The sequence below is a fragment of the Phyllobates terribilis genome, unplaced genomic scaffold (assembly GCF_046119375.1).
Source record: "Phyllobates terribilis strain yellow unplaced genomic scaffold, ASM4611937v1 Scaffold_2__4_contigs__length_985480577, whole genome shotgun sequence".
NCBI classification, from domain to species: Eukaryota; Metazoa; Chordata; class Amphibia; order Anura; family Dendrobatidae; genus Phyllobates; species Phyllobates terribilis.
In genome coordinates this window covers 369,974,955-370,002,426 of record NW_027362762.1, presented here as the reverse complement: position 1 = coordinate 370,002,426, position 27,472 = coordinate 369,974,955, and the positions used below count along the sequence as shown (strand labels likewise).

Below are 27,472 nucleotides of genomic sequence, written 5' to 3'. Positions count from 1 at the left end.
ATCAGCCGACACCTGTGACCAGTGGTAAGCATTTTACTGTGGGTCACAGTCACAGCTGCGGAATCATGCTGACATCTGACAGTGTGATCCTGCAGCGCTCTGACCTGTGGTAATGATGTTACCGCCTATCAGAGCCCCTGCTTCCCGCGCTGTCACAATTGTATAGTTTGCATATATTATTTATAAAAGGTTTAATATAAAATATGAAATCATTTTAACCATGATTCTAACTCTCTGAATTGAATGACAATGGCGATCACATGACAAACAATGTCACTAGACCGCCAGAGGACACAGAGCTCGGTGCGGAGGAGCGGCACTGTGAGTGACGGAAGGTAAATATGCTTCTTTTTTAATGTTTCTCAGCACATTAGAGACATTGAAAAGGGAATGTCCAATAGTGGACAACCCTCTTAACCATTCAGTATAGGGTTTGTCCAAAAATTACCTTTCTTGGTGGATTGACTTTTATAAATTTCTTTATCCAACTTTTGAATGTCTAGTTGTAGTACAGGCAATTCTCATAGTCTCATTTCCCTATGTCATGAAAATAGCAATTACAGGAGCATATAGTGAAATAGGAATCATTGCATGATATAGTGCTATTATGATATATGAGTGTATTATTCTTATATGAGAATTATTGCTTTTTTTAAACTTTCTTTCGCAGAAACAATATTTCTAATACTAGTAAGAAGTAGATTAGAAAAACTCCAACACCTATAATTAAGAACCCCTGTTTGGTTTGAAACGCGTAAGGTCTGCCTTACATATGGCGCTTTTTTAATGGAACTAATAAAATGGACGTTTTAACTTTTCATCTCTTGTGATGGATACCGAGAAAGTGCTGGAATATCTAATCTACTTCTTACTGCTTCTCATCCCTGGATTTGATACCAAGGATTTCCGTGCACCAGTAGACCCTTATGGCATATGCATGGTAGGCTGAAATTTTCCCTTTTTTTTCCTTATACACATTTATAATACTAGTTGATATATGTAATCCACTTAACAGTGTGTATGCAGTTCAGGGTAAGAACCCCGGGTACATGAAAATCAACCTGAGTAAATGTAATCAGTAATATATTCTTTTTTCACTGACGATATACTGCTTATAGAGTTGAAATGTTTACTAATCCGTTGCTCAAACATGCTAATCCTTTTAAAAGAGTCTATTTATGCTTTGAACAATTTTATGTTGTAGTACAGGTTAAGCTTTAATCCCCCACCTTAGGAAAAAAATGTACTGATCTGCACTTAGCTCTGTTATGCCCCGTGGATAATGATTATGCATGACCAATATCTGTGTAATGTAAATTTACTTACATCACTTCTCCCCTATTCACAGTAATATAAAACAGCTGGAAAGATTTTGTGCAGCTCTTATCCTGGTATATCGGAAAGCAAATGTTTCCAGTCTACAGATGAGCTATGCTCCCACAGCGTCGGTCGCAGCTAGGACTTTTCAATATTTTTCTGTCCATTTTAAAGGGAGCCTGTCATGTTGAAAATATAATCTGATATGCAGGCAGGATGTTATAGAGAAGAAGGAGCTGATCAGATTGATATACAATTTTGTGGGAAAAAATTCTGTAAAATTTGCATTTTATTCATTGATTCATAGTGTTTGTATACATACAAGTCCAGTCGGTGATCCTATTCAGTGATTGACAGTCTTCCCTGTACAACTGTGCATGAGGAGATAGCTGTCACTCACCAATTAAACACTGCCCAATATATATATATTGTAGGGTTCGGTACTCACTTAGCCGCGTTAGAGATAGGTACAGGACACTGTCTCTTTAAAATGTCCAAGGCAGGTTTATTATGCTGCATAAACCGCACTTTCAGAAGTAAACAAAAGAAAGCCTTGTCGGGCACAGTGTAACAAAAACAGAAAACAAGCAGTCCATACAATATGGCGGGTTCACCCGGTCACGGTCATGGTCAGTGTCTTTTTGGCACGAACACTCTGGAGGTCTCCACACCTCCAGCCACAGACAATGAATGAGACGCTTAGTCTCCATTTTATACACACGCCCTGGGGGTGAGGATATGTGAGCAGCCAATCCACCCCATCTCTTATGACTGCTCAAAAAAACCAGTCCTGATACACCTAATTAACTCTCTCAGCACTACTTGTGCTGGAGCATGCTTTTCTGGTTTTACATCACTGAAGTTGCCAACCTCAGCGATACATATCTCCCCTCAAGGACATGTCCGGTGGCCATTTTACATACCCCCCCTCTGCCCAAAGTTTGGGGGCTTGGCACCTTCTGCTAACATACAGTGGACCCTCGACAATGCGTTAGCATTGCCATGCAGTTTCCCAGGCCTATGCTCTACATGGAGCGAAATTCCTGGAGGGCTAGGAACCACCTGGTCACTCGGACATTGTTCCCCTTCTTCTCTCTCATCCACCTCAGTGGAGCATGGTCTGACACCAGCCTGAACTTCCTGCCTAAGATGTAATATTTCAGGATGTCCAACGCCCACTTGATGGCCAAACATTCCTTCTCCACTATGGAGTAATTCTTCTCACAAGATGTCAGCTTCCGGCTTAAATACATTATGGAGTGCTCCTCCCCATTCACCTCTTGTGATAGGACAGCCCCCAGTCCAACATCTGACGCGTCTGTCTGGACCACAAACTCCTTTGAGAAATCCAGCGCCAGCAGCACTGGCTGTTTACACAGAGCCTGCTTCAGCTCCTGGAAAGCCGTCTCAGCTTCTGGAGACCACTTAGCCATAGCCGACTTTGTCCCTTTAAGGAGGTCTGTCAGAGGGGCGGCTATCATGGCGAAGTCAGGGATGAACCGGCGGTAGTAGCCCATGATGCCCAGGAAGGCTTTGACCTGTTTCTTTGAAAGAGGTTGTGGCCAACCCTGAATCGCTTCAATTTTATTTATTTGGGGCTTTATCACGCCTCTGCCTACGACATAGCCCAAATATCTGGCTTCCTCCATGCCCATGGCACATTTCTTCAGGTTGATTGAAAACCCCGCCTTCCGCAGATCATAGAATATTACCTGGTCTTTACTCAGATGGCTTCCCCAATCCTGGCTGTTGATCACGATATCATCCAGGTAGGCCGCTGCATACTTCTTGTGGGGAGCTAGGATCCGGTCCATGGCTCTCTGGAAGATACCTGGAGCTCCTTGCAACCCAAACGGCATCTTGGTGTACTGAAAACACCCATCTGGACTTGAAAAGGCCGTCTTCTCCTTGGCATCTTGGGCCATAGGGATCTGCCAATACCCTTTTGTGAGGTCAAGGGTGGTAATGTACCTGACCGGCCCTAGCATTTCAATTAGTTCATCTACCCTGGGCACTGGATATGAATCAAATTTAGAGACCTCATTCAGTTTCCTATAGTCGTTGCAAAACCGCCATTCTCCATATGGTTTTGGCACTAGGACTATGGGACTAAACCAGCCACTCTTGGATTCTTCAATGACTCCCAGACCTAGCATCCGCTTTACTTCTTTCGAGATTACCTCTCGGCGGGCTTTGGGAATCCGATACGGCTTCAGGTTTACCCGGACATGAGGCTCTGTAAGGACCTCATGCTCTATGATCTGGGTACAACCTGGTAGTTCAGAGAACATTCAGAGTGCATTCAAACGGGATCTCAAAGACAGGTAGAGGCACTAAAGGGCTACGGAAATGAGCCACCAGGGAGGTCAGCTGACAGGTGGGACACGACCTGCAATAATTCCCTATTTCTCAGTGACACCCGGGCCAGTAGAACCTCTGGAGGATCCTTTCCTGTTTTTTTTTTACTCCCAGATGTCCACCCAAGACATGTGCATGGGCCATATCTAACACCCTGCGTCTGTATGGCCCTGGCACTAGTAACTGCTTCCCCTCTGAGCTTGGTGACCCAATATAGTAACTCCCCATTTACGGAAAAGTGCAGATATCGGGTGTCAGTCCCCGGCTCTTGAGCAACACCATTAAGAACTGTTACATTATTAAATGCCCCTTTTAGAGTTAAGTCCCTGAGCTGGGCAGTTCCAAAGTTTCCCCCAGACACCTCCAGTTCAGGAATGCTAGCCTCCGGGGATGCTGCCTCATCCTCATCCCCAACAAGCACACAAAAGGGAAACCCGTCGGCTGCGGCCTGTGATGAGGTTTCCTCAGGGGTGACTTGGTTGTTGCCCGGACAACCAGGCTTCCTTCCATTCTCCCACAAGCCCCAAAACAGGGTAAAGTCCCACCCAATTATAACCGGAGGCAACAGGTCCTTGACTACGCTGACCTCATGGGACTTAGTGCCACAGTTTGTGTCTATGACCACTCGGGCCACAGGGTATTCCTTAGTGTCCCCATAGATACAATGGATGCTGACTTTTTTCCCCGGAACCAGCTGATGAGGAACTGTGGCTCTCACTGGGGATACTAAACTCCCCGAGTCTAACAGAGCAGTCACTTGCATAATATTCACGAACATGAGGCATGTCTGTGGTCCCTCGCCTGGTTGAGGGACAGCACTGCAGGCAGGTTATGCAAAATATGAGCTGCAGTCCATTGGTTCAGTTGTCATGGGGCACCTGGCGGCTATGTGACCTGGGGTATGACACCTCAAACATACTATGTTATGGGGCGGGTCCTTGGGCAGCAACTCAGACCCCTCCTGAGCTCTAGGAAGCCCCTCAGGTGTGGCTCTAGCTCCCCTCTTTTGGGTGTCCGCCCCCTGTTGGGAACCCCAGTATGGAGACGCTACGACCCCTTGTTTCCCCAAGGAACTCTCAACCGCCTGGTACCTTTCCACTAACCCCACGAAGTCATCAGCATTGCGGAGATCTCCCTGGGAATCCAGGATTGCACCGACCTCGGAAGGGAATGTATGAACCTGTCCATGACAACTTTCTCAACCATTTGTGCAGGGGTGGAAGATTCAGGTTGCAACCACTTTTGGACCAGGTGTAGGAGGTCGAACATCTGGGACTGGGGAGGTTTGTCATTGCAATAGGCTCAGTGGTGCACTCATTGCGCCTTGACAGTCACAGTCACTCCCAAGCGTGCCAAAATCTCATTATTCAACTTGGTGTACTCCTTTGCGTCCTGCAAGGCCAGGTCATAATAGACCATCTGTGGCTCCCCTGTTAAATATGGTGCCAGCACCTCCGCCGACTGCTCCGGAGGCAATTTCTCCTGTTCCACCACCCTCTCAAAGACCGTCAGGAATGCTTCGACATCATCACCCAGGGTCATCTTTTGCAATGCTCTCCTTACCGTCTTCCTCATGTGAGAGTCATCACCTGGAGTAGGGGGAGGGGCGGTTGCCCAGCCATGGATCACCTCGGCCAGGAGCTCCATCTGCTGCTTGTGCTGTAGTTGTTGCATCTGCTGCTGCTGTTGCCACTGCTGCTGCGCTTGCTGCTGCTGTTGGTGCTGCTGGAGGTTAGCCTGCACCAGTTGCTTAATCAGCTCCTCCATGCTACCGGACGTCCCTGGCTGGCTGGTGGCCTTCACCCAGGACATAAACAGTTTCTTGTAGCAGTCACACTGCCCCTTGGGATTCGTACCCATGCTTCTAGCACCAATTGTAGTGTTCGGTACTCACTTAGAGGTAGGCACAGGACACTGTCTCTTTAAAATGTTCAAGGCAGGTTTATTATGCTGCATAAACCGCACTTTCAGAAGTAAACAAAAGAAAGCCTTGTCCGGCACAGTATAACAAAAAGAGAAAATAAACAGTCCAATGCAATATGGCTGGTTCACCCGCTCACGGTCACGGTCAGTGTCTTTTTGGCATGAACACTCTGGAGGTCTCCACATCTCCAGCCACAGACACTGAATGAGACACTTGGTCTCTGCATTTTATACACACGCACTGGGTTTGGGGATATGTGAGCAGCCAATCCACCCCATCTCTTATGATTGCTAGAAAAAACAGCCCTGATACACCTAATTAACCTTCTCAGCACTACATGTGCTGGAACATGCTTTTCTGGTTTTACATCACTGAAGTTGCCAACCTCAGTGATACATATCTCCCCTCAAGAACATGTCCGGTGGCCATTTTGCAATATATAATTCTTTTCAGTTTCTCCTTCTTTATACTGTGCTGTCCACAGCTCGGACTTTATTTACAACCTGACGGGTTCCCTTTAAAGTAACATATAGGTGCATTTAACTTAAGTAAAAACACCATTAATAACTACACCAGAAATGCACTAAAATACAAAAATCTGGTTACAGATTCAGTATAAACAATATGCTATCAATAGCTAATGTTCTAAAATGTAATAGAAATGTAACATGAACAATAAAAACATTTTATCAACCTAGTGGCCATGAACAATGTTTAGTATGGGCAAAAGTGCACATAGTAAGCAGCCATAATGGGTAATGACATACTGTACGCTAATTACTAATACCCTTATATTGTGTTCACTTTTTCCCATTTCCCATTAAAGGGGTTGTCCGATACTCAAAATGTCCTCTCTAAATATCTATTTTTACACCCTAACCACTTTTGTAATGAGCTTTATTATACAATAACCTATACTTCTCCCAATCATGCATGTCCCTAAATGTGTTATTTTTTTGCTTCACTAGTTGTGACATTTTGTTTGAGAGGAGTCTTGATTAGGACTTCACAGGAGGCTGGGGGATGCACTCACTTCTCTGCAGCGTCTGTCACCCCTGCTGGAACAGGACGACATCAGGGGGCAGCGCAGCAGTTACTTACTACAGTTTCTTTTAATGCTGTCCTCAGAAGATGTCCTGAATCCATAACGATAGAAGCTGTAGGAGAGGCGAGTGCAGCGCCTGCACTCTGCTTCTGTCCCTACTGATGCAGCTTCTAACTGTGAAGGAATGGGGCAGAGATAGAAGTAATGAGTGACATCAGTGCAGCCCCACAGCTTCTAGCACAGCCCTCAAATGGATCATCATTTGAGCCTTAATAGAAACTGTGTGACACCAGCACTGCCCCCAATGACGATTTGCTTGAGGATGGTGCTAGAAGATGTGAAGTGGCACTGGTGTCTCTCGCTGCTTCTTTTTCCACCTCCTGATGATGTCTTGTTTCAAAGATAAAAGATACAGTAGCGGAGATAGTAGCAGAGTGTGAGCGCTGCACTCATCTCTCCTGCAGCGTCTATTACCATGGATCCAGGACATCTTCAGTGTGTAATGATGAAAAAAAATGGAATAAGTATCTGCAGCGCTGCCCCCTGATGACATCCTGTTTCAGGAGGGGTGATAGACACTACAGAGATGTGAGTGCAGCCTTAACCTTCCTGTGATGTCCCATTTGAGACTCCTCTCAAACAAAACATTACAGGAAGAGCAGTAAAAAATACACAATTAGGGATTAGCAGGGTAGGGAGAAGCGTAGGGCATTTTGTAATAAAGCTAATTACAAAAGTGATTAGGGTGTAAAAATATTTAGAAATAATATTTTAAGTACCGGATCACCCCTTTAACATCACTATTGTTAATAATCTTGAATATTATTAAATGTGATTGGGTGTCAGGCAATATAGTGTGTTGGAGGAGGAGGATGACAAACAACTGCTGGATAATGCCAACCATAATATGAATGCAGCAAAATCAGGTGGATAGTACATAAAAAAGACATGAAAAATGTATGTATGTGCACTGGTCTGTACGTGTTGTCACTCCTGTACATGTGTTAGGGAAAAATAAAGCATGAACACAGATTTCTTCTTATGTCATTTGCTTTAGGATTTGGTATATGACCATCTGCAGATCTACTGCTAAGAGTCAAACATCAGTGTCCACCCAATTATTTAATGCAGTCTCTAGTTTTATAGCTACATCTTTTCTGGCCAGTGTGCCAGCTGAGACTAATCAATTTCCTTTAGCAGCTTCTAATTCAGAGTCACTGAGCTGAAAAAAAGAGAAAATCTCACATACACTTCACAATATGTACTACAAGGATATTGTATCTGTAAAATAAAACAACAGGGAGACAAAGCAGGAGGAGATATTATTAAAAATAACATAGACTAGTTAATTATTTTTGCACAGAATCTGAAACTTCTTTTAGATACAGGTTGCATCAATACCTAAGGGTTTGCAAAGTATTTGTCCATTTTACAGTTAAACCAAATTTTGCAGTGCTTGAGATCTTTTCAGAAACATGAAAAAACTGTAATTTTAAATATTTGTAAAATTGAAAAAAGGGACAAAAACAGTAGTCACAGGGGAAAGAATATTTACATTCAAGGGTGTGATGATACAACATTTAATCTTTATAATCCGGACATAAATTCAGTAGGCCAGGTGACATACGCTATTATCTATATGTTGACTTTTGAATTTATGTGTTATTCTTTGGTTGGTCAAGAAACTATTATTTGTATAAGCCTGAATGTTGACTTGAGTTTATATTTACTGCAACTTATTGTCTGCTAACTTTGCAAGACAGAGGCGCAGGGTTATTGAACAATGGATGTTTGCTAAATATGTTAATTGACCACTGTGTGGGCCCTGTGGCTTGTTGACCCACAAAACAGAGAAGGATGAACTATGCAGATCAATTAAATGCTTAAACATTGAGCGGTAAACTCACCCCACCACCCCCCTGACCTGTGGATGATGACAGATGTGGATATAAAAAGGACCCCTATCCTTCTGAGAGTAACTTTACAAAATCACAGCCAATAGAGACTTTTCAGAACAGCAACCAGGACACATGGCTCCATCAAGAGGGACACAAATTTGACTCTACAGGATGTTAACTTACGGGACCACGGCCCCAGCTGGAAGAACACAGATCTGTTCCATAAAATATCACTGAACTTGTTTGGGGAAGCTAGGATTGTGACTCTCCAGTCACTGGAACCCAGGAATATGTTTGGGGAAACCAGGTTGGGACCCTCCGGTCACCTGGTCCCATGGATATGTTAGGGGTAGCAAGGTTGGGACCCTTTGGTCACCTGGAATCCATAGTTATGTTCAGAGAAGCCAGGTTGGGACCATCCTGTCAGCTGGCTCCATGGGTACATTCGGAGAAGCCACGTTAGGACCATCTGGTCACTTGGTCCCATGGAAACATTCGGAGAAGCCAGGTTGGGACCACCTGGTCCCCTGACAACATGGAGACATTTGGAGAAGCCAGGTTGGGACCATCCGATCACCTGGACACATGCCTCCTTGGAATGTCAGCTTCCTAAGCTTGTCCTTACCTCCTATCTGTGGGTACCAGCCAAAATGGGTTACCACTGGTGGGGGTAGTCAGCCATGGAAGCCCCGGAGTCGCAGCTGGTCTAATCCCAGTGTGTCAGCGGAAGGGTGAGACTCTGTAATTTTCCACCATCTAGGGGATTTTGCTGGGACTGTTCTATATGTTATTGTCTGTTTGGTGGTTCAATAAAGTATTGCCACACTATTTACCCTCACCCTGTGTTGTCTGAGTAGTATTATGCCCACAGGAGTCCACAAAGGGGCTGTCTGGGACTTTAATATTGATGGCCTATCCTTAGGAAAGGTCATAAATGTCTGATCATTGGGAGTGCAACACCTGGCATCCCACCGATCAGCTGTTCACAATGTCGTTCAGAACTGCTCAGTTATGGTGCCGCACAGCATGGCTCCATTGATTGTATAGTTACCGTGGCCAGGTACTGCACATCCGCCCCCTATTTATAGCAATACAAGGTGGATTGCAGTACCCTGCCATGGCCACTATTCTTTTGATGGAGCTGTGCAGCTCTGTAATTGATCACTTGATTGGTGGGGGTGCCACTAATGATCTATCATAAGAATAGACCATCTATGTTAATGTCCCGGACAACACCTTTAGTAAGTTAGTTCTGCATAGCCATAAGATGATGGTTAGATGGTACATGTATAACCAGTCCCTGGTTAAAAAACACTGAGCTTTGGTCCCTACTTGTTGAAGAAGTCATAGCATGAATGTGAGAAAACGCCAATGGAATGTATAATCATGAATGCAAATCTAATTCCTCGATTTACTGGACAAAGAGATACATCAGCAGTGATGGCATAACTGATACAAACAGTCAGCTGATGGCTGGTTCATACTCAGCTGTTTTTGAAAGCATGGGTTGACTTGAGAAAGAGACTCCTGAATGTGAACCGGTCTTGAGCTGATGGCTTATTTCTGTTCCCTGGTACCTGCTATGTATCTGTTTACTTTCCTGTATCAGTCATCTGCTATCTACCCAATCACTGACCTTATGGGGTCCTGGAATGTACAGCACCAGACACCAGACAGAGACCAGTAGTTGGCTGCAGCATGAGACCTCTTGCAGGGAAGTAAATAGAGACTGGCTACAGATATTGAAATACTGGTGTTGGAGTGGCAGGGGAAATAAGTAAAGGTTCTTTTGTTAGTTTATGCCTTTTATACCTTTTTGCATAATTTTTGGTGAGCATGGAAAACCCCTTTAACTCATAGAACTGATGATGAGTGAACATGTATCGTGGCTATTCTGTGGCATATGTCTGTAGGCAATTACTTGTCAGGAACAATGGAAACATTTAGCCATTAAAATATTCTCAAAACTTCTACATGGGGCCTCATTTAACGAAAATGTCTAAAACAAGAATTAGCAATCAGAGATAAAACTGCTCTAGTAAGATAAAAGGTATGGGTAAAATATAAAAGCTATGGATAAAAAATAAAAATTTTTTTAGACACATTTGAAAGATCTGCCCCTTTTTTACCTATAAAAGTCTTAGGAAGCAGTGCAAAACACAGCAGGTGCAAACCATTGCCAAGCAGTCCAAATACATTGCCAAGCAGGCCCAAAACATTACCCAGCAGGCCCTGCATTGCACATTACCTACTTTTGCTTAGATTGCTCTGCAAGGATTTACCCAATGACTGTACCCACTTTAACAACCAAATTTTTATTTCTAAATAGGTTCACTGAAAAACAAACTCTTTAATATTTGGAGATACATATGGATTTTGAGTATTAGTGCAATCTCATTGCCTATTCTTTTGTAACTGATAATCTGAAATAGAAATCCAATATTTATTGTGAACTTTTCTTAGAACTGACCTTGATTTTTCCTATATGATCTTGTAGCGAGTCAATCAGCAAATCTCCCACTGGCTGCCAGGACCCTTTCATGGCCTCTGCTTGACGTAGTTTATGGTCCAGTTCATCCATTGCGTCCTGGAGCTCCTGAAGTCTTTCAAGTGTATCATCTAATTTTTTCTGCCACTCAACTGAATGCACGTTCAACTTGTCCCACTCCGTTCTTACATCATCAGCCTGCTTCTGCAGGATCCTGCTGACATTCTTGGTCTGTTCTTCTCCATGATGCTCTGGAAAATGAAACATTTTTTTAGCATGAAAAGTAATTTACAATTACCATTTTACAATACATGTCCAACCATAAATCTCCATCAAGGGAATAACTAATTTAAACGAGAATTCATACAGACTGTATCAAAAGGTCTGAATAATACAGAAGATGAAAGGTATAATATAAGGAATGTAAGTAACAGCCATGATATTCTAAAATGCAAGAATGTAATTTTGAATAATAAAAGTGCAACTTTGACCTACTACAAATTTTAGATTTCTGGAAGCTACAAAGTGTATGTGCTAATCTGTATCAATTAAATTAGGTTTCCTAGTAATGTTATTGTATAGAATGGTTTCTCAATGCATAGGGCTTTTCCAGTGAAGCACTCTTCTCCCAATTATTTGTTTTTCCTTTTTGATCTCTGGTTCACTTAAATGTCTCTAAAACATACTGGTTCTAACTTAAAGAGGTTGTCCACTACTTTATCATTGATGACCTATCTTTAGGATAGGTCATCAATGTCTGATTGGTCGGGGTCCGACTACTGGCACCCCCACCGATCAGCTGTTCTCTGTCTCAGCGGCAGTGGCCGATGGCTGGAAATGCTCAATTGCAGAACTGCTCCATCTTTTCTGATAGTGCCAGCGGCTGAGTATTGCACATCCGCCTCCTATTCAACTCACTAGGAGGCGGATGTGCAATACCCAGTCGTGGCCACTATCAGAAGATGGAGCAGCTTCGCAATTGAGCCTTTACAGTCGGCGACCAACACCAAGAACAGCTGATCGGTGTGGGGTGCTGGGTGTCAGACTCGAACTGATCAGAAATTGATGACCTATCCTAATAGTTTGTCACTAAGTAGACAAGCTTTGGAATCACTCCCCAATCCCGCCCATGCTTCACCCATTTTGCCAGAGCTGGTTAAAACTAAAAGCGCCAAAAGTCTCATAATTTTGGTGCAACTCCACTTTGCACAAAAAATGTGAGATTTTTCAGCATGATTTTATTTATGCCAGTAATTACTTTCATGGATCAGGGCCATATAATTTCATTAAATGAACGTGGCTATCTGCACCCACCACTTTACAATAACTTAGCTCAATGCATACAATTCATACAATAAACTGAAAAAACAACTAACTAGTTGTTGATGCAAGTGGGCAGGATCATATCATTTTGACTGTATGAATGTAGGGTTTAGGAGCTCTGCATCAGTCCCCACTGAAGATTAGAAACATATTACAAATTATATCTAGAGTAGATTGACCTCAGATTAATTTCTTTAGAATTTGTGAGTCAGTTACTTCCATAAATTTTCTTATTCCTGTATAATAATGAAATTCTGAAAAAAACGTTTCCCGTGAGTTTTCTAGGCTTTTTTTTTTCAAATGCAATGTTTAAATTCTATTTTTGTAACTATTCAGAAGAAATCTTTTGATTTACTATAATTTTACTTTAATATTATTATGCAGATATTTTGATCCCTATTGAGGCATTCTAACCCTTTCTGATGGAGCACTGGAAATTATCTTTAATTTTGCTAGCCACAGACCGCACACAGACAAAGCAGACTGGCATGTTGTTAATTATTGTTTGTGACATAATGGATACATAATGGATGGGTGGTAATCACCGTGTGAAGCAATTCATATTGCATGAAGTCACAAAGTTTCTGAACATATGCTAGAGAACGTTCTGAGATACTGGCATATTGCTGTTAAACACCTGCCAACACTGTGTTGCACATTTACGTCTTTTTTTTTTTCTGGAAATCATTGGCGTCAACAATTAATTACATCTTGTTGGCAGAACTATGTGAGCAGGCTTTACATTTTTTAGTCTTTGGAAATCTATGATGGGGCACTGAAAATGACTTGACACTTTTCTCCATGTTGTTTTTATATGTAGACTGAACTGAATAAAGTAAGAGACATGATGTAGATATGATGGATGTGTTATGTTCTGCTACCAGAGCTAAGGAAAGAGAGGAGATCTGTCCCTACGATAGAACTCAGCTGAATCCCTACGATGTAACAGGGGACCTGATCCTGCGATCAGACCTGCTAAAGTCTTAAGCTAGTCTGTACGGAGACCTATAGATGTGGGGAAGGAATCCCTACAAGTACTAAGGACTGGGAGGAATATGGGACACCTCCTAACAGAAATAGTAGCAGACAGACGAACAAACAAAATATATAGAACAAAGAGGTCCGTAGACCAAGCAAACTAACAGAGCAAGACACAGAGCACAGGCTAGCTAGAAAGTAGATATACAATGAAGTCCAGCAAAGCCAGAAGGGCGGAGCAGGCTTAAATAGGCCAACAAGGTCATGTGACCAGCAAAGGAAAAAAAATCTAAGAGCAAGGTTCTAACAGTACCCCCCCTTCTAAGAGGATCCTCCGGATCCCCTAGGACCAGGCTTATCAGGAAATCTCCTGTGAAACGCTCTGATAAGTCTGGACGCGGAAACATCATCCGACCTCACCCAAGAGTTATCCTCGGGTCCGAAACCTTTCCAGGCCACAAGATACTGCAAACTACCTCTATACAGTCTAGAGTTAAGGATGCGAGAAATTTCATATTCCCCGTCCTCCACCACCGGAGGAACAGAGGCAGAGGCGTCACAATCCGATACAACAGCTTTTTTCAACAGAGAGACATGAAATACCGGATTAATTCTCCAGGAGGTAGGAACCTCCAACCTAACAGCAGATTGGTTGACAACCTGAAGCACCTTAAAGGGCCCTACAAACTTGGGACCCAATTTCTTAGAAGGAATCCTCAACCGCAGATTCCTAGAGGACAACCAAACCATGTCACCAACAGCGAACAAAACCTCCTGTCGTTTCCTATCAAAGTAGTCCTTAGATTTTCTGTTGGCCTCCTGAAGATTACCACGCACATCCGTCCAAACTCTCTCCAAATCACCGGAAAAATTCTCCTCCTCAGGCACGGCAGATCCCAACTTGGAGAACGACCCAAACGACGGATGTCTCCCAGAACAACAAAAAAAAGGCGAACAACCAGCAGAAGAAGATGTATGATTGTTCAGAGCAAATTCAGCAAGTGGCAGAAACTCAGACCACCCCTCTTGATTGTCTGCCACAAAACAACGCAAGAACTGCTCAACATCCTGGTTTTTCCTTTCTGTCTGGCCATTAGATTCAGGATGATATCCGGACGAGAACGATAAATGAACTCCCAACCTGTCACAAAAGGCACGCCAAAAACGAGCCACGAACTGAGGACCCCTATCAGAAACAATGTCAGTAGGAACGCCATGAAGTCTGACAATTTCCTTGACAAAGGCCTTAGCGAGAGTTTTAGCGCAGGGCAGTTTGACAAAGGGAACCAAGTGACACATCTTGCTAAAACGGTCCACGACCACCCAGATGACAGTAAAACCCTCAGAGGGGGGAAGGTCAGTTATAAAGTCCATAGCCAAATGTGTCCAAGGAGCACTGGGAACCTCCAAAGGACAAAGCAACCCCACAGCAGGAGTATGTGAGGACTTAGATCTAGCACATATAGTACATTGACGCACCCACTTAATGACTTCCTTCTGCCATCCAGGCCACCAAAAACTGCGACCCACCAGTCTCTTGGTCTCAGAGATTCCGGGATGACCTGCCAACCGAGATTCGTGACACTCAACAAACAAATCTCTCCTAAAGGTCCCAGGCACAAACAACCTCCCATGAGGAGTGTTAGAAGGGGCATTCTCCTGTGCATTAAGAATCTCATTTTCCAAAACGGAGTCCAAAGCAGCTATCACAACACCTTCTTGTAAAATGTTCTCCTCTTTCTCAGCACCGACTATGGGAGAAAAACTGCGAGACAAGGCATCCGCCTTAACATTCTTAGTACCAGGGATGTAAGTAACGGAGAAATTAAACCGCGAGAAAAACAGTGCCCACCTAGCCTGACGGGCATTCAGGCGCTTGGCAGCATCAAGATATATCAGATTTTTATGATCCGTAAGAACCTGAACGGGAAATTCCGCACCTTCCAAGAAGTGGCGCCAGTGTTCAAATGTGAGTTTAATAGCCAATAATTCCCGATTACCAATATCGTAATTCAGTTCAGTCTCCGAAAAATTTTTTGAAAAAAAGGCACAGGGATGTAATCCATCCCCGTTATCCTGAGACAATACTGTGCCAACCCCCACAGAGGAAGCATCAACCTCAACCAAAAACGGCCTAGTAACATCAGGCTGCATAAGGATGGGAGCAGAGGTGAACCTCTCCTTGAGATACACAAAAGCTTCAATGGCCTCAGAAGACCACTGAACCGCATCAGCACCTTTCCTGGTGAGATCAGTCAGAGGTTTGACAATACTAGAAATTTTTTTTATGAATTTTCTGTAGTAATTGACGAAACCCAAAAACCTCTGTATCGATTTCAAACCAATAGGCCTAGGCCATTCCTGCACAGCCTGAACCTTAACCGGATCCATCTCAAAACCTTTGCTGGAGATAATGTAGCCCAAAAAACTAATTCTCTGTACAGCGAACTCACATTTCTCCAGCTTAGCAAAAAGCGAATTGTCCATTAATAACTGTAATACCTCATGCACGCTCCGCCAATGAGACTCCAGATCCGGCGAATAAATCAAAATGTCATCCAAATACACAACCACATTTTTGCCGATCAAAGGTCTAAGGATGTCATTAATCAGATTCTGAAAAAATGCAGGAGCATTAGTAAGACCAAAAGGCATAACCAGATTCTCAAAATGACCCACAGGAGTGTTAAAAGCAGTCTTCCATTCGTCACCCTCCTTCATGCGCAACAGATTGTATGCCCCCTTAAGGTCAATTTTAGAGAACCACTTGGCCCCCATTAACTGGTTAAACAGATCAGGAATCAATGGCAGTGGGTAAGGATTGCGTACAGTAATTTTGCTAATCTCACGAAAATCCAGACAAGGACGTAAACCGCCGTCCTTTTTTTTTACAAAAAAAAATCCAACCGCCACAGGAGACTTAGAGGGCCTAATGTGACCGGCGGCCAAACTTGTCTGTATGTATTCCTCCAAAGCCTTCCTCTCAGGAATAGTAAGGTTAAATAAACGACATTTAGGAAGAGTCGCTCCAGGGACAAATTCAATAGAACAATCATAGTCTCTATGGGGAGGCAAAACCTGCGATTCCTTCTCAGAAAAAACTCTCCAAAAATCCTGAATAGGAACAGGCAATTCTCCCCTATCCAAAGCTGCAATACGCCCGTTACAACACTTGTCATAACATTTATGGCTCCAGGATTTAATTTCACTGGTAGACCAATCCAGTACAGGATTGTGAAATTTTAACCAGGGCAATCCCAATATTACTGGAGAAGGCAAGTTATTCAACACTACCAAATCCAATTTCTCATGGTGAACACCATTAATAGTGAGAGGAAATTCACAGACCTTGAAAGTAATATTCTTCAAAGGGGAACCATCCACAGAAACCACAGCAATGGGGGATGATAAAGGTTCAGGTTTTAAATTGAGTCTTTCCACGAATCCCCCATCAATTACATTCAGAGTAGACCCGCAATCAACAAAAACCCGAAATTCCATAAATTTTTCCTGAGCAATCGTGGAAGCAGCTAAAAATACACCCTTGGAATTTAAACAGGCAATACGGGCGTGACTGACCATTTTTTTTTCTTTCTTCATACGAAGCTCACAACCTTTAATCAAATGACCAGATTTTCCGCAATAGAAACACAAGCCTTCAGAAAATCGACGGTCTTTTTCTTGAGAGCGAGGTGCCACCGATCCAATCTCCATCGGTTCACCACTGTTAGTACACACATTCTCATAACCAGAAACTGACATAGCAGAGGATTTGCTCTCATTAACCCTTGCACGCAGTCTTCTATCCACCCGTATAGCTAATTGCATAGCCTGTTGCAAATCTTCAGGTGTAGGATAAGCAATTAGCAGGTCTTTAACCCTTTCACTGAGCCCAGCAAGAAATAGACTTTTCAGAGCAGAATCGTTCCACCCTGTTTCAGTAGACCAACGACGGAAATGAGTACAATATTTTTCCACATTACCTGATCCTTGTTTTAAACGTCTCAACTCAGTCTCAGCTGATGCGACACGGTCAGGATCATCATATAATAGTCCCAAAGCAGAAAAAAAACTATCCACTGATCTGAAGCATGTATCACTAGGTTGCAAAGAAAAGGCCCACTCCTGAGGCTCTTTGCGCAAAAGTGACATTATGAACCCTACGCGCTGGGATTCATCCCCAGAGGACTTAGGTCTCAAACGAAAATACAATAAGCAAACATTTTTAAATAAAAAAAATTCTCGGTGTTCACCAAAAAATAAATCCGGCAAACATACCTTAGGCTCCAAGAAATGTGCTCCAGGACAGTTACTCACGTGCTGACGGAGCTCGGCCACCTCCAGAGAGAGTCCCTGCAGGCGATGAACCAAATCCTGAACCGACACCATGATGGAACAGAAAAATCTTTCCTTAGAGAATTTGCTGGCTGGACTTACTGTTATGTTCTGCTACCAGAGCTAAGGAAAGAGAGGAGATCTGTCCCTACGATAGAACTCAGCTGAATCCCTACGATGTAACAGGGGACCTGATCCTGCGATCAGACCTGCTAAAGTCCTAAGCTAGTCTGTACGGAGACCTATAGATGTGGGGAAGGAATCCCTACAAGTACTAAGGACTGGGAGGAATATGGGACACCTCCTAACAGAAATAGTAGCAGACAGACGAACAAACAAAATATATAGAACAAAGAGGTCCGTAGACCAAGCAAACTAACAGAGCAAGACACAGAGCACAGGCTAGCTAGAAAGTAGATATACAATGAAGTCCAGCAAAGCCAGAAGGGCGGAGCAGGCTTAAATAGGCCAACAAGGTCATGTGACCAGCAAAGGAAAAAAAACCTAAGAGCAAGGTTCTAACAGGATGTGCATATTACTTAATTTTTCTTCTGTGAAGAGTGAACTTATTGGTTCTAACTAGAATTGAAGGATTGATTCATATGGGGTCGAGTTCGAGATGAATTTCCTCAAATTTGCGGCTCTACAGGAATTCAAACACTTTAAGATTTGATTCACAAAAAAATTGTGGATTTGCTCAAATTTATTTGCCGCAAATTTAATTTTGGCGGAAAATTCAGTGAAGCTGGTGAATTGGAATTTCAAACGATCCGCTCATCTCTAGTCCTAATCTATGAAAGTATTTCAGAGTTCACAATCTTAACTGCGCTGGAAATATAAACTCAATACTGTTTACTATAAGAAAATACACCGTATTATCATATTAGATATTTAGATAATTCTTGAGTTTGAAGTCATATCGTTAGGATTACTTAGAGAAGACCTTCACTGTTTGTGGCTCTATGTTATCACTTCTTATTTCTGCATTTTATTTCTGAACTGCTTTATTATTAGTAGACTAGGCTTTAAAAGATTCATGCAAAACCTCTAATGAAACCAGCCTGCAAGTGCAGCAACAGTAGATGTGGTGTTACCTACTCAGTTCACCTCTCAATGCAGAAGTGAGCAGAGCAGGACTAACCCTATAAACTAGAATAACCCACTTGTAGATCTCAGTAAATTTACAGTCTATAACAAATAAATAAATATGCTAAAAAAATCCATGATATTTTTGTGAGTTTTTATTCAAGATGTCTTCAATCGACTTGAATTTACTGTGTCAGCAAAGAACCAGAACAGTGTTGGAAATTGGAAGTGACATGAATATCTAACTGCTTTAATGCATGCACTTATGCACATATTATCTATGACTAAAAGAGGAAATAATAAAAAGTAAAAAAAAAATCCAAAGTGCTGCCCACCCACAGGAATAGATTTTTTTTTAATTTGTGCTGTAACCCTTTTACTTATGAAATCTGCACCGATGTCCTGATTTCAGGCCTTTTCCCTTTTACCCCAGAGCTTTACTTTTGCGCTAGATCTTTGACAGGCAAAAAACGTTTCTTTCCTCTCTTTGCAGGTGATGTGATAAATGTGACTGGCTGGCTGGATGGATAAGTTTATTAACTATGCCAGTCCCCTTTTCTCTTACGGCTGATAACTCTCGAAACAAAGGGGCTTCATAGCTAAAATTTTTTAGTAAATTAAAACAATTTCTATTTGCGTATCAGAAGAACTATACTACATTTCTGATTGAAGTATTTGCTTAGATTAATATTATTACACGTACTACATATTGGGATAGAATCTTGGAGATGGGAATACCCCTTTAAGTTCAGAACTAGATTGGCACTTCTCTGACAGGAAATAAAAGTAGAGCAGATTGGCAGCAGTGAATTTACCATCTTGGTCAGAAGTCGGAGAAGTTGAAGTTTTCAGGGTTTATCAGAGAAAATTGGTTGTTGCTATTTATTTTGGCACTCTAGTAGAAAAACTGTTTATGAGAGGCAGTCTACTAACACTTGTTACGGGGTGGGAGTAGTGGTAATCCTGAATGAGTAAATATGATCACTAGTGATGAGCGAACGTGCTCGGATAAGGGGTTGACTGAGCATGCTCGGGTGCTTACCAAGTATCTTTGGCGTGCTTGTATATTATGTTCGAGTCTCAGCTTCTGCATGATTTGCGGCTGTTAGACAGCCTCCACACCCATGTGAGGATTCCCTAACAAACAGGCAATCCCTGCATGTGTTGAGGCTGACTAACAGCCATAAATCATGCAGACGTAACATAATATACAAGCACGTCGAAGATACTCGTTTAGCACCTGAGCATGCTCGGTTATCTCCTTATCTGAGCACGTTCGCTCATCACTAATGATCGGTCAGATAACACTGCTAATTTCTCTCCTTGAAATTGATCTTAAAATAAGTATGCCATAGACTAGCAGACAAACAGATGGGTTATTGTGGTAGTATACATTACAAACGCAGCCGATGTAGAGAAGACTTTGAGGAAAATCAGCCATTACAAAGATGACTTTGTCTATATTTCTCTACATGTCATGAATAATTTCTGATATTCAAAAGTTATTAGAAAATAGAGATTCTAATGGAAGACTTATTTTAACCTGAAAGGACATTCACTAAACCTGAAAATGAAATATATACTGCCTTTGAGGAAATCATGAGCCATAAATTTTAGCTCAAGCATTGTCTCACTAAATCTTCTACTTCATATAACAGTGCAGAGGGAGAACGGGGCTTTTGAGGGGCAACCATTTAGAGCAAAGGTCAATACTCTTATTTTCATGCATTGCTCGGGGACAATACTAGTTCATTTTAGGTCTTGACCAAAACACACATTAAAATGATGAACACGCAGCTGGAAAAAAACACGAGCTGACAGACAGCAAGTTCAATTTAAGGAGATGAGCTCCATACTTATGAATGTACCTGGTGGTTTTTAAGCTATCACTTTACATTTAAAGAGATGACTGTTGTGAAAATTCATGAAATTCTAAGACATCATGATCCTTTCATCAATATGTGATTACAAGGCTGTGTTCAATTCAATTACCTCTCGGCTCATGGTACAGTTTCTCCAGGCCGTCAAAGGGATGATCTGCCAGAAATATACGCACAGTATCAAGTGCACTCATGATAACAGGTTCCTTGGATTTTACCTCCCTCTTGAAAGCCTATAAGAAAGAAAAAATAAAATCATCTATGTCACAAGCTCAAACAAATGATCTTAGATGTACAATTGTTAAGTAAGCGCTAAATGGGTGTATGTGGAGCATCACTACACGAGGGCTGTCAAAGGTCTTAAGTATAATAATGCAATGAATAAGTACCCAAACACTTTAGATCCACTGATAGTGGTATCAATGTGTACAGCTCAGTATATTACATTTACCTAAGTATATATGGTCACATTCTCTGATAATTCTCACTTTGGCACAGTGGATAAAATGGTTTTGTAGTTCCGCTGCTAATTAGTAAACATTCTTGTTTCATTCAACCAGAGACTTAAAACCCATCCTACTTTTCCGGTTTTTACGTTGTTATGTCATGTGAGCCCTGCATCCAATCAGAGCTGGCATCACTGTCTCCACCTTCAAATGTATACATAATTAACAGGAAGTGAGAGCTTTGGCTGGCCGCTCACTTCCTGTTAATTACAGTACTTCTACATCTGGAGGTGGAAACAGTGACGCCAGCTCTGATTGGATGCAGGGCTCACATGACACACCAACCTCATGGAAGCCCCGGGAGAGCGAGTGCCAACACTTCTGGAGCGTAGCCTGCACCGGAGATGAGTACAAGCTTTTTTTATTTTAATGGAGCCAAACATGGGTCATGAGAAGATGAGAAGGGGTTGTCCAAGTAGTGGACAACCCTTTTAATATCTATTCACAAAGAACACACAGCAAAGTGAAGTTATTATTTTCTTGCTTCTCTTGCACACCATGGTCAGCCACAAATAGGGTACCATAAATATAGCTTTGTTGATTTTTGGGGAGTTTGTTATTAGAGTTTTTATATGGCCATGAGTTACCATACAGTCTATAGTGCATTATTCAATGCATTACATGCAAAGTGTTTTCATGTTGGGTGTTTTGTGCTGAGTTTTAGAATTTCTAGTTTTTTAATTTCAGACTTCAGTATGCTCTGAGTATATGTGTTTCTTTCAGGCATTTTTTTGGGGCACCTCTACAAGCTTTGGAAAACATTAAGAGAAAAAAAATGTTTTATGTGTTACAAAATAAAAACACAATTAAAATGCTTCTTTCATATATGCAATTAAAATGCAAAGACTACTTACGTGGGAAAAAAGCCTTAGAAAAAAGTTCTGTAATCACCTTCCCCAGGTACACCAGCAAGTCTCTGACAATGCTTCTGGTGTCTGTCATTGGCTACGGCACAGTCACTTTGACAGTGTGGCAGCCAATCAATGAGCCCAGCGGCTCTAGAGGGGCCATTCCTGTGTAGACAGAACATACTGTTCAGAGACACTGAGCTCAATGATTGGCTGTTGTGCTGTCGTCTTTATGTCAGCAGTGCAGCCAATGCCAGACATTGACAACAGCAGAGGAGACTTGCTGGTGGAGCTGGGGAAGGAGAATAATGCACGGTTTGTTCTTTTTGGGAAACTAAAGCCAGTACAGAAATTTTATTGAAAGGGAACAATTCCTTAAAAGGGAATGTGTCAGCTGGATTTCACTCTCCAAGATATTTATATGTGCATGTAGCTCTTTAGGCTATGTGCCCACGATGCAGAAATGCTCCAGATTTTTTCCTGAGTGTTTCTGCATCTCCCTGGCAGAAAAAACGCATGTGGATTGTACATGCGGATTGTACATGCATTTTTCCTGCCAGGGACATGCGGATGTGAAGCATTGTTCACATGCATTTCCGCATGCGGGTTGACAAGCGCTTTCCCGGCGATTTTAGCATCACTTGGAAAGTGCTTGTCAACTTGGTCACACTATATAAATCCATGCAAACGGCATGGATTTATATAGTGTGACGTTAAAGAATGGTAAAAAATAAAAAAATAAATCTATACTTACCTTCTGATGGCCCCGGCAGTCTTGCTTCGCTCCGTCCTGGCTTGGCGGTAGCTTGCGGTACACTACACTGAAGGACCTGCTGTCACATGACTATGACGTTAGCGCAGGTCTTTCAGTCCACCGCGATCTGCCGGCAAGGGAAGACAAGGGCAGCGGGGGCCATCAGAAGGTGAATATAATATTTATTTTTTATTTTATTCTTTTTTTTACAGGTTCAATGGTACTCGGGTTCAGAGGAGAGTCTCCTGTCCTCCAGACTCTACAGATGCAGTGATGCGTATTCCATGTGTTTCAATGCAAGTCAATGGTGGGGAAAACGCAGCACTTCCGCAAAATAATTGGTAGTGCTGCGTTTTTTTCCGCAATGATAATTCTGCACAGCACATGCGGGTTATCATTGGGGAACATGGCAGGCCTTCTACAATGCGTTTTTTAAGATTTTCTGCAGCATTTTTGCCACTGCGGAAACACTTAAAAAACACATCGTGGGCACCCAGCCTTAAAGTTCCTTCATTACTGAGAAATCAGCATTTGAATTGATATGCAAATGATGCTGTAGATATGAAGCCTTTGTCACTCCAGGCTATTACCCGCCCAGTGCCGCCAACTCCTGCTTTACTCACAGCCTCTATGCTGTGTGATTTAAGGCAAAGGAGCCATCAAATAAAGGAAAAAAATTCCTCACTGACACTGCAAGCTCCTCACTTCAGGCAAAGTTCAGAAACAGGTGCATTAATCCAATTGGATGTCCATAACAATCCACTTGATGATCCACAAAGGATTCCTTGATCAGGTGTCCAGCACAAATGCAATGGTACTCAGCTAAAAGATAGATAACTTTCATAATCGTAAAAGAAAATTAGCGGCGCTCGATGTTGACAAAAATGAGTGCCGTTTTTATTTAAATAAATGCAAACTGTATTGGGTAGACAGTTCACCCATCAGCCAACGCTGTTTCGCATGAACACATGGAGGTATTGCTGGGCAGGGAATAGAGCTGGAGTGACAGAGGCTTGAAAGCTACAATATCTCTTCAAACCAATGTCAAAAAGCTTGTACATATAAATAATATAGTAACACAGTAATTCATTTGTAGTCCTATCAAATACAACAGAGAACCAGAATTTTTTCAAATTAGCAAGCTCAGTTCTACTATATTTGTCCACAGTTAAGGGGTTGTCCCACGAACAAAGGACATATTAAACAATAGATCTTAGAATAGCAGACTGGACAGCATGAGATTGCAGCTGATTCTTTCTGTGAAGTAAAACTTTTACCTGCCAGCTTTTAAACAGGCAGGAAAATGTTTTACCTCACGGAAAGAATTAGCTGTGATCCTGTGCTGTCCTGCCTGTATACTCAGTACACAGCAGGGACACATTTGTAAGATTATCTAAGCAAAGGAACATTTTTCTACACTCATCCAATTGTGGAACTTATTTTTATTCCAAGATCTATTAATTAAAATGTACTTTGTGGGACAACCCGTTTAAAAATAGTATTGAAGAACTTTTTTTTACATTCTGGATTAAATAAAGTAGTGGTATAAATGGAGTTTGTTACATGTGTGTGCCTTTACCATGCTTTAGTTCCTCCTTACCTGTGAAGCTACTTTTTGTTCTTTTCGTTTCCAAATACTAAAATACATCGCAATTCATTAGGAAAAAATGCAGGCAACGCAAATGTAAGGAAAGGGGTGATTAAAATTTATTGTGTGCATTGCATTTTTACCTCTCATTTTCTGTGTACAGCTGCTGAGAAAGGATGAACCTTGCTAACTTCTGGCATAAAAAATATCTTTGAAGTGTAGTGCAATACATGGACAATGTGGCCATACTGTTAAAATATCATTCCAACTATTTTGCTGAGTATATTTCTCTACTGACGTGAGAAACATCAGAATTTTATATTACTTAAATTTTCACATTGAAAATAAATCATCTTTGTTATTGACTATGACTCTAGGGGTCATATATGAAAAGTTGGGTAATGAAGGTATTGCCTGTAGTAATGAACTTTTATTTCCAAAACATGAAGAATAAACATTTTGGTTCACTGAGAAGTTGACGGCCTAGCAACATTTTTGCTGTGTGTTTTTTTTTTCATATGCTTGCAAAGCTTTCTTCCTTCTATATTAAGTGCAAAACCTCTGGTCTGCAAATCTACATGGAATTAAAGATAATTCTTATATCTCAAGAATGTTATGCGCTTTGCAGAGGGAGCCAGCAAGACTGGCACCAAACCAGCAAAGGCGCAGCCACAGATGCAATTGGCACAAGCTGCCCAGATAGGCGAGCCCTTGAGGGCTGGGAATAGTCTTCACCCAGCTCCCAGTAAATGGAAGAGAGACTTTGGCAGAGCCCTTCCCAGACCCACTGTCGCCAGACAGCTGGTGTCTGGTAAGGCATCTGGTGCCTAGTCGAGGACCAGGTGAGTATCTCTGCAAGAAACCAGAAGAAAAAATGAGAAAACCCCTAAAAATATAGCAAAACCTAATGCTAGCACCACTCACCACTAAACACATAGGGAACTGCAAACTGCAATAAACAGCAAAGGACTGAGCAGGGAGCAGGGTTAAATAGCCCACCTAATGATCAGGTGTTGATTACCTCCCAATCATCTCCAGAAATCCACTCTCTACTAGCTTCAGAAGCTAATTGAGCATAATCCCACCACTGCTCAGTACCAGACACAAGAGCGTCCTGCATCCTCACACATCCCACAACACCAGAATGCGATGCTCCACAAGATTGGGACTGTGGCACCCCAGGGGTCTGGTTTCCACAGTAACGGCAATGTTATGTCTGAGAGCAGGTGGGAGGTCTCTTGGTCAGGGATCCTGTGCATGCCACACCTCCTGCCCAGTCCTGGGAGGGGAAGGACTTCCCCTATATAAACCTAGGGCTGAGGCAGGGTTAGTGAGTAGAGAAGAAGTAGAGACAGAGAAGAGAAGCAGATATAGGAAAAGAACATCAGGAGCTCTGTGGGCGCAGTGCTACAAGGAGTCAGGGGCCGGCAGCTGCAGAGCTCGCCCTGACTGAGGAGCTATCACCGGACCCGGAGTCCGAGGCTGTGGGGACTAACTCCTATCCAGCAGCAGAAACCGACCGGCAGGGGATTTCAGGTCCTCTGGCCAAGAAACCCGAAGGCACGGTCACACGCGTGGGACCAGCACCGCCGTCATGGAGCGGAAGCTACTAGAAGGCCCCGAGTCACCGGCCATACGGGTGAGCACCACACGGTACACTCAGGGACGTGGGCTACTTATACCCGCCTCTAGCAAGGTAGCCAGAAGAGTACAGTTAGTTTGAGAGGCCTACAACTCCGCCTGGCCAGGGGAGATCCCATCTGCTCAAGGACTGACCAGGCCCCAATCGCTAGCAGTACTCCGGGAGGGTCTATCTTTGTCACCAGTAAAGACCCTGAACTACACCGTACCGTCTCCGAGTGGTTCCTGCTACCCCCATCATCCACGTCGGCTGCCCTGAGGCCATACCCTTCCCGTTGGGGGTGATACTATCACGCTGCACAATCCTACCACCGGCCTCAGCGGTCTGCCCTGCAGCGGCAGCTCCTTCGCTGCATTCAACGGGTGGCGTAGTCGTACAACATCTACCGCTAATACAGCGCCACTTAGTCTGACTCCCTGGGCACGGACCGGGTCACCGCCACGAGACTACAACCCTCAACAGATCCGGCTCCGGGTAAGCTCCCGCGTGCGCAACGCTGCGCGACACAGGCCCAGGGGTGCGTCAACTTTTGGCGTAGTCGGCAGGATTTCGTGCCCGCAACCACCGGGTACTGCGTGCCTGAAAAAGACTGTTCAAACTTACCTGTGGTGAAGATTCCCGCCATCCGGCGCCATCTTCCGCTTCCTTCCCGCCATCGGTGGAGTTTTCCCGCCATCCGGCGCCATCTTCAGCCTTCTTCCCGCCATACGTGGAGTTTTCCCGCCATTGGACGCCATCTTGAGGACGCCGCGCGGGAAGAAGAGGGGCGTGGACTCCGAAAGCGCGCGAGAACTGAAGCCCCGCCTCATGTCCGGACGTTGCGTAAGGTCCTGGAAGGAGCCCAGCAGACGCCGACGTCACAGGAGCGCGACGGAAGGTCCTCAACCCTGACGATCCACTGCGGAGCTGCGGCCTACGGAAGAGGATCATCGCAAGGTAGGCCACGGTCCACTAGGGGGGAGAAGGATGTCGGATACGGAGGAGAGCTTCACCGCTTCAACCCCCGCCAGCGCCACCGCTGTTGCGGTCATGCCTTTCACCATGCCCTATATCCCGGGGGCAGCCTGGCTACCCCAGTACTCAGGGGAGTCACATACCCTGCATGACTTTAGAGAAAAGTTGGATAGCCTCTTCCAGGTGTATCCCCTCACAGAGGAGCAAAAAGTGAGCATCCTGGTGGCCCAATTAACCGGGGCAGCCCAAAGGGAGGTAAAGTCCTGGCCACCTGGGAGGAGGACTGTCGCAGAGATACTAACCCGGCTGAGGGACACCTTTGATACCCGCACCTCAGCCGAGATCAAGCTTAGATTCTACGGGTGCAAACAGCGGGCACATGAGAGTATAAGGGACTATGCCCTGAACCTACAAGAGGCCCTGAGAGCCATTAAGCAGACCGACCCTGACGGCATGGGAGACGAGGACAGGCTGTTGACTGAACAATTTATAGAGGGTTTATATTGCAATGCCCACCGAACCCAGTTGCGGGCAATGGCCTTACAGGA

At 43.4% G+C, this 27,472-nt stretch overlaps 1 protein-coding gene across 13 annotated transcripts in view; it reads right to left on the bottom strand.

The window, feature by feature from the left end:
- The window catches only part of DMD (dystrophin), a 3,940,859-nt gene that overhangs the window by 751,182 nt on the left and 3,162,205 nt on the right, over positions 1–27,472 (bottom strand). For all 13 annotated transcript variants that reach the window (XM_073664716.1, XM_073664719.1, XM_073664714.1 and 10 more), the window contains 2 exons: positions 20,745–20,865; positions 11,013–11,281 (listed from right to left, as the gene is read on the bottom strand). In XM_073664716.1, coding sequence (XP_073520817.1) covers positions 11,013–11,281; positions 20,745–20,865 — 390 coding nt within the window. The remainder of the gene's footprint in view (positions 1–11,012; positions 11,282–20,744; positions 20,866–27,472) is intronic.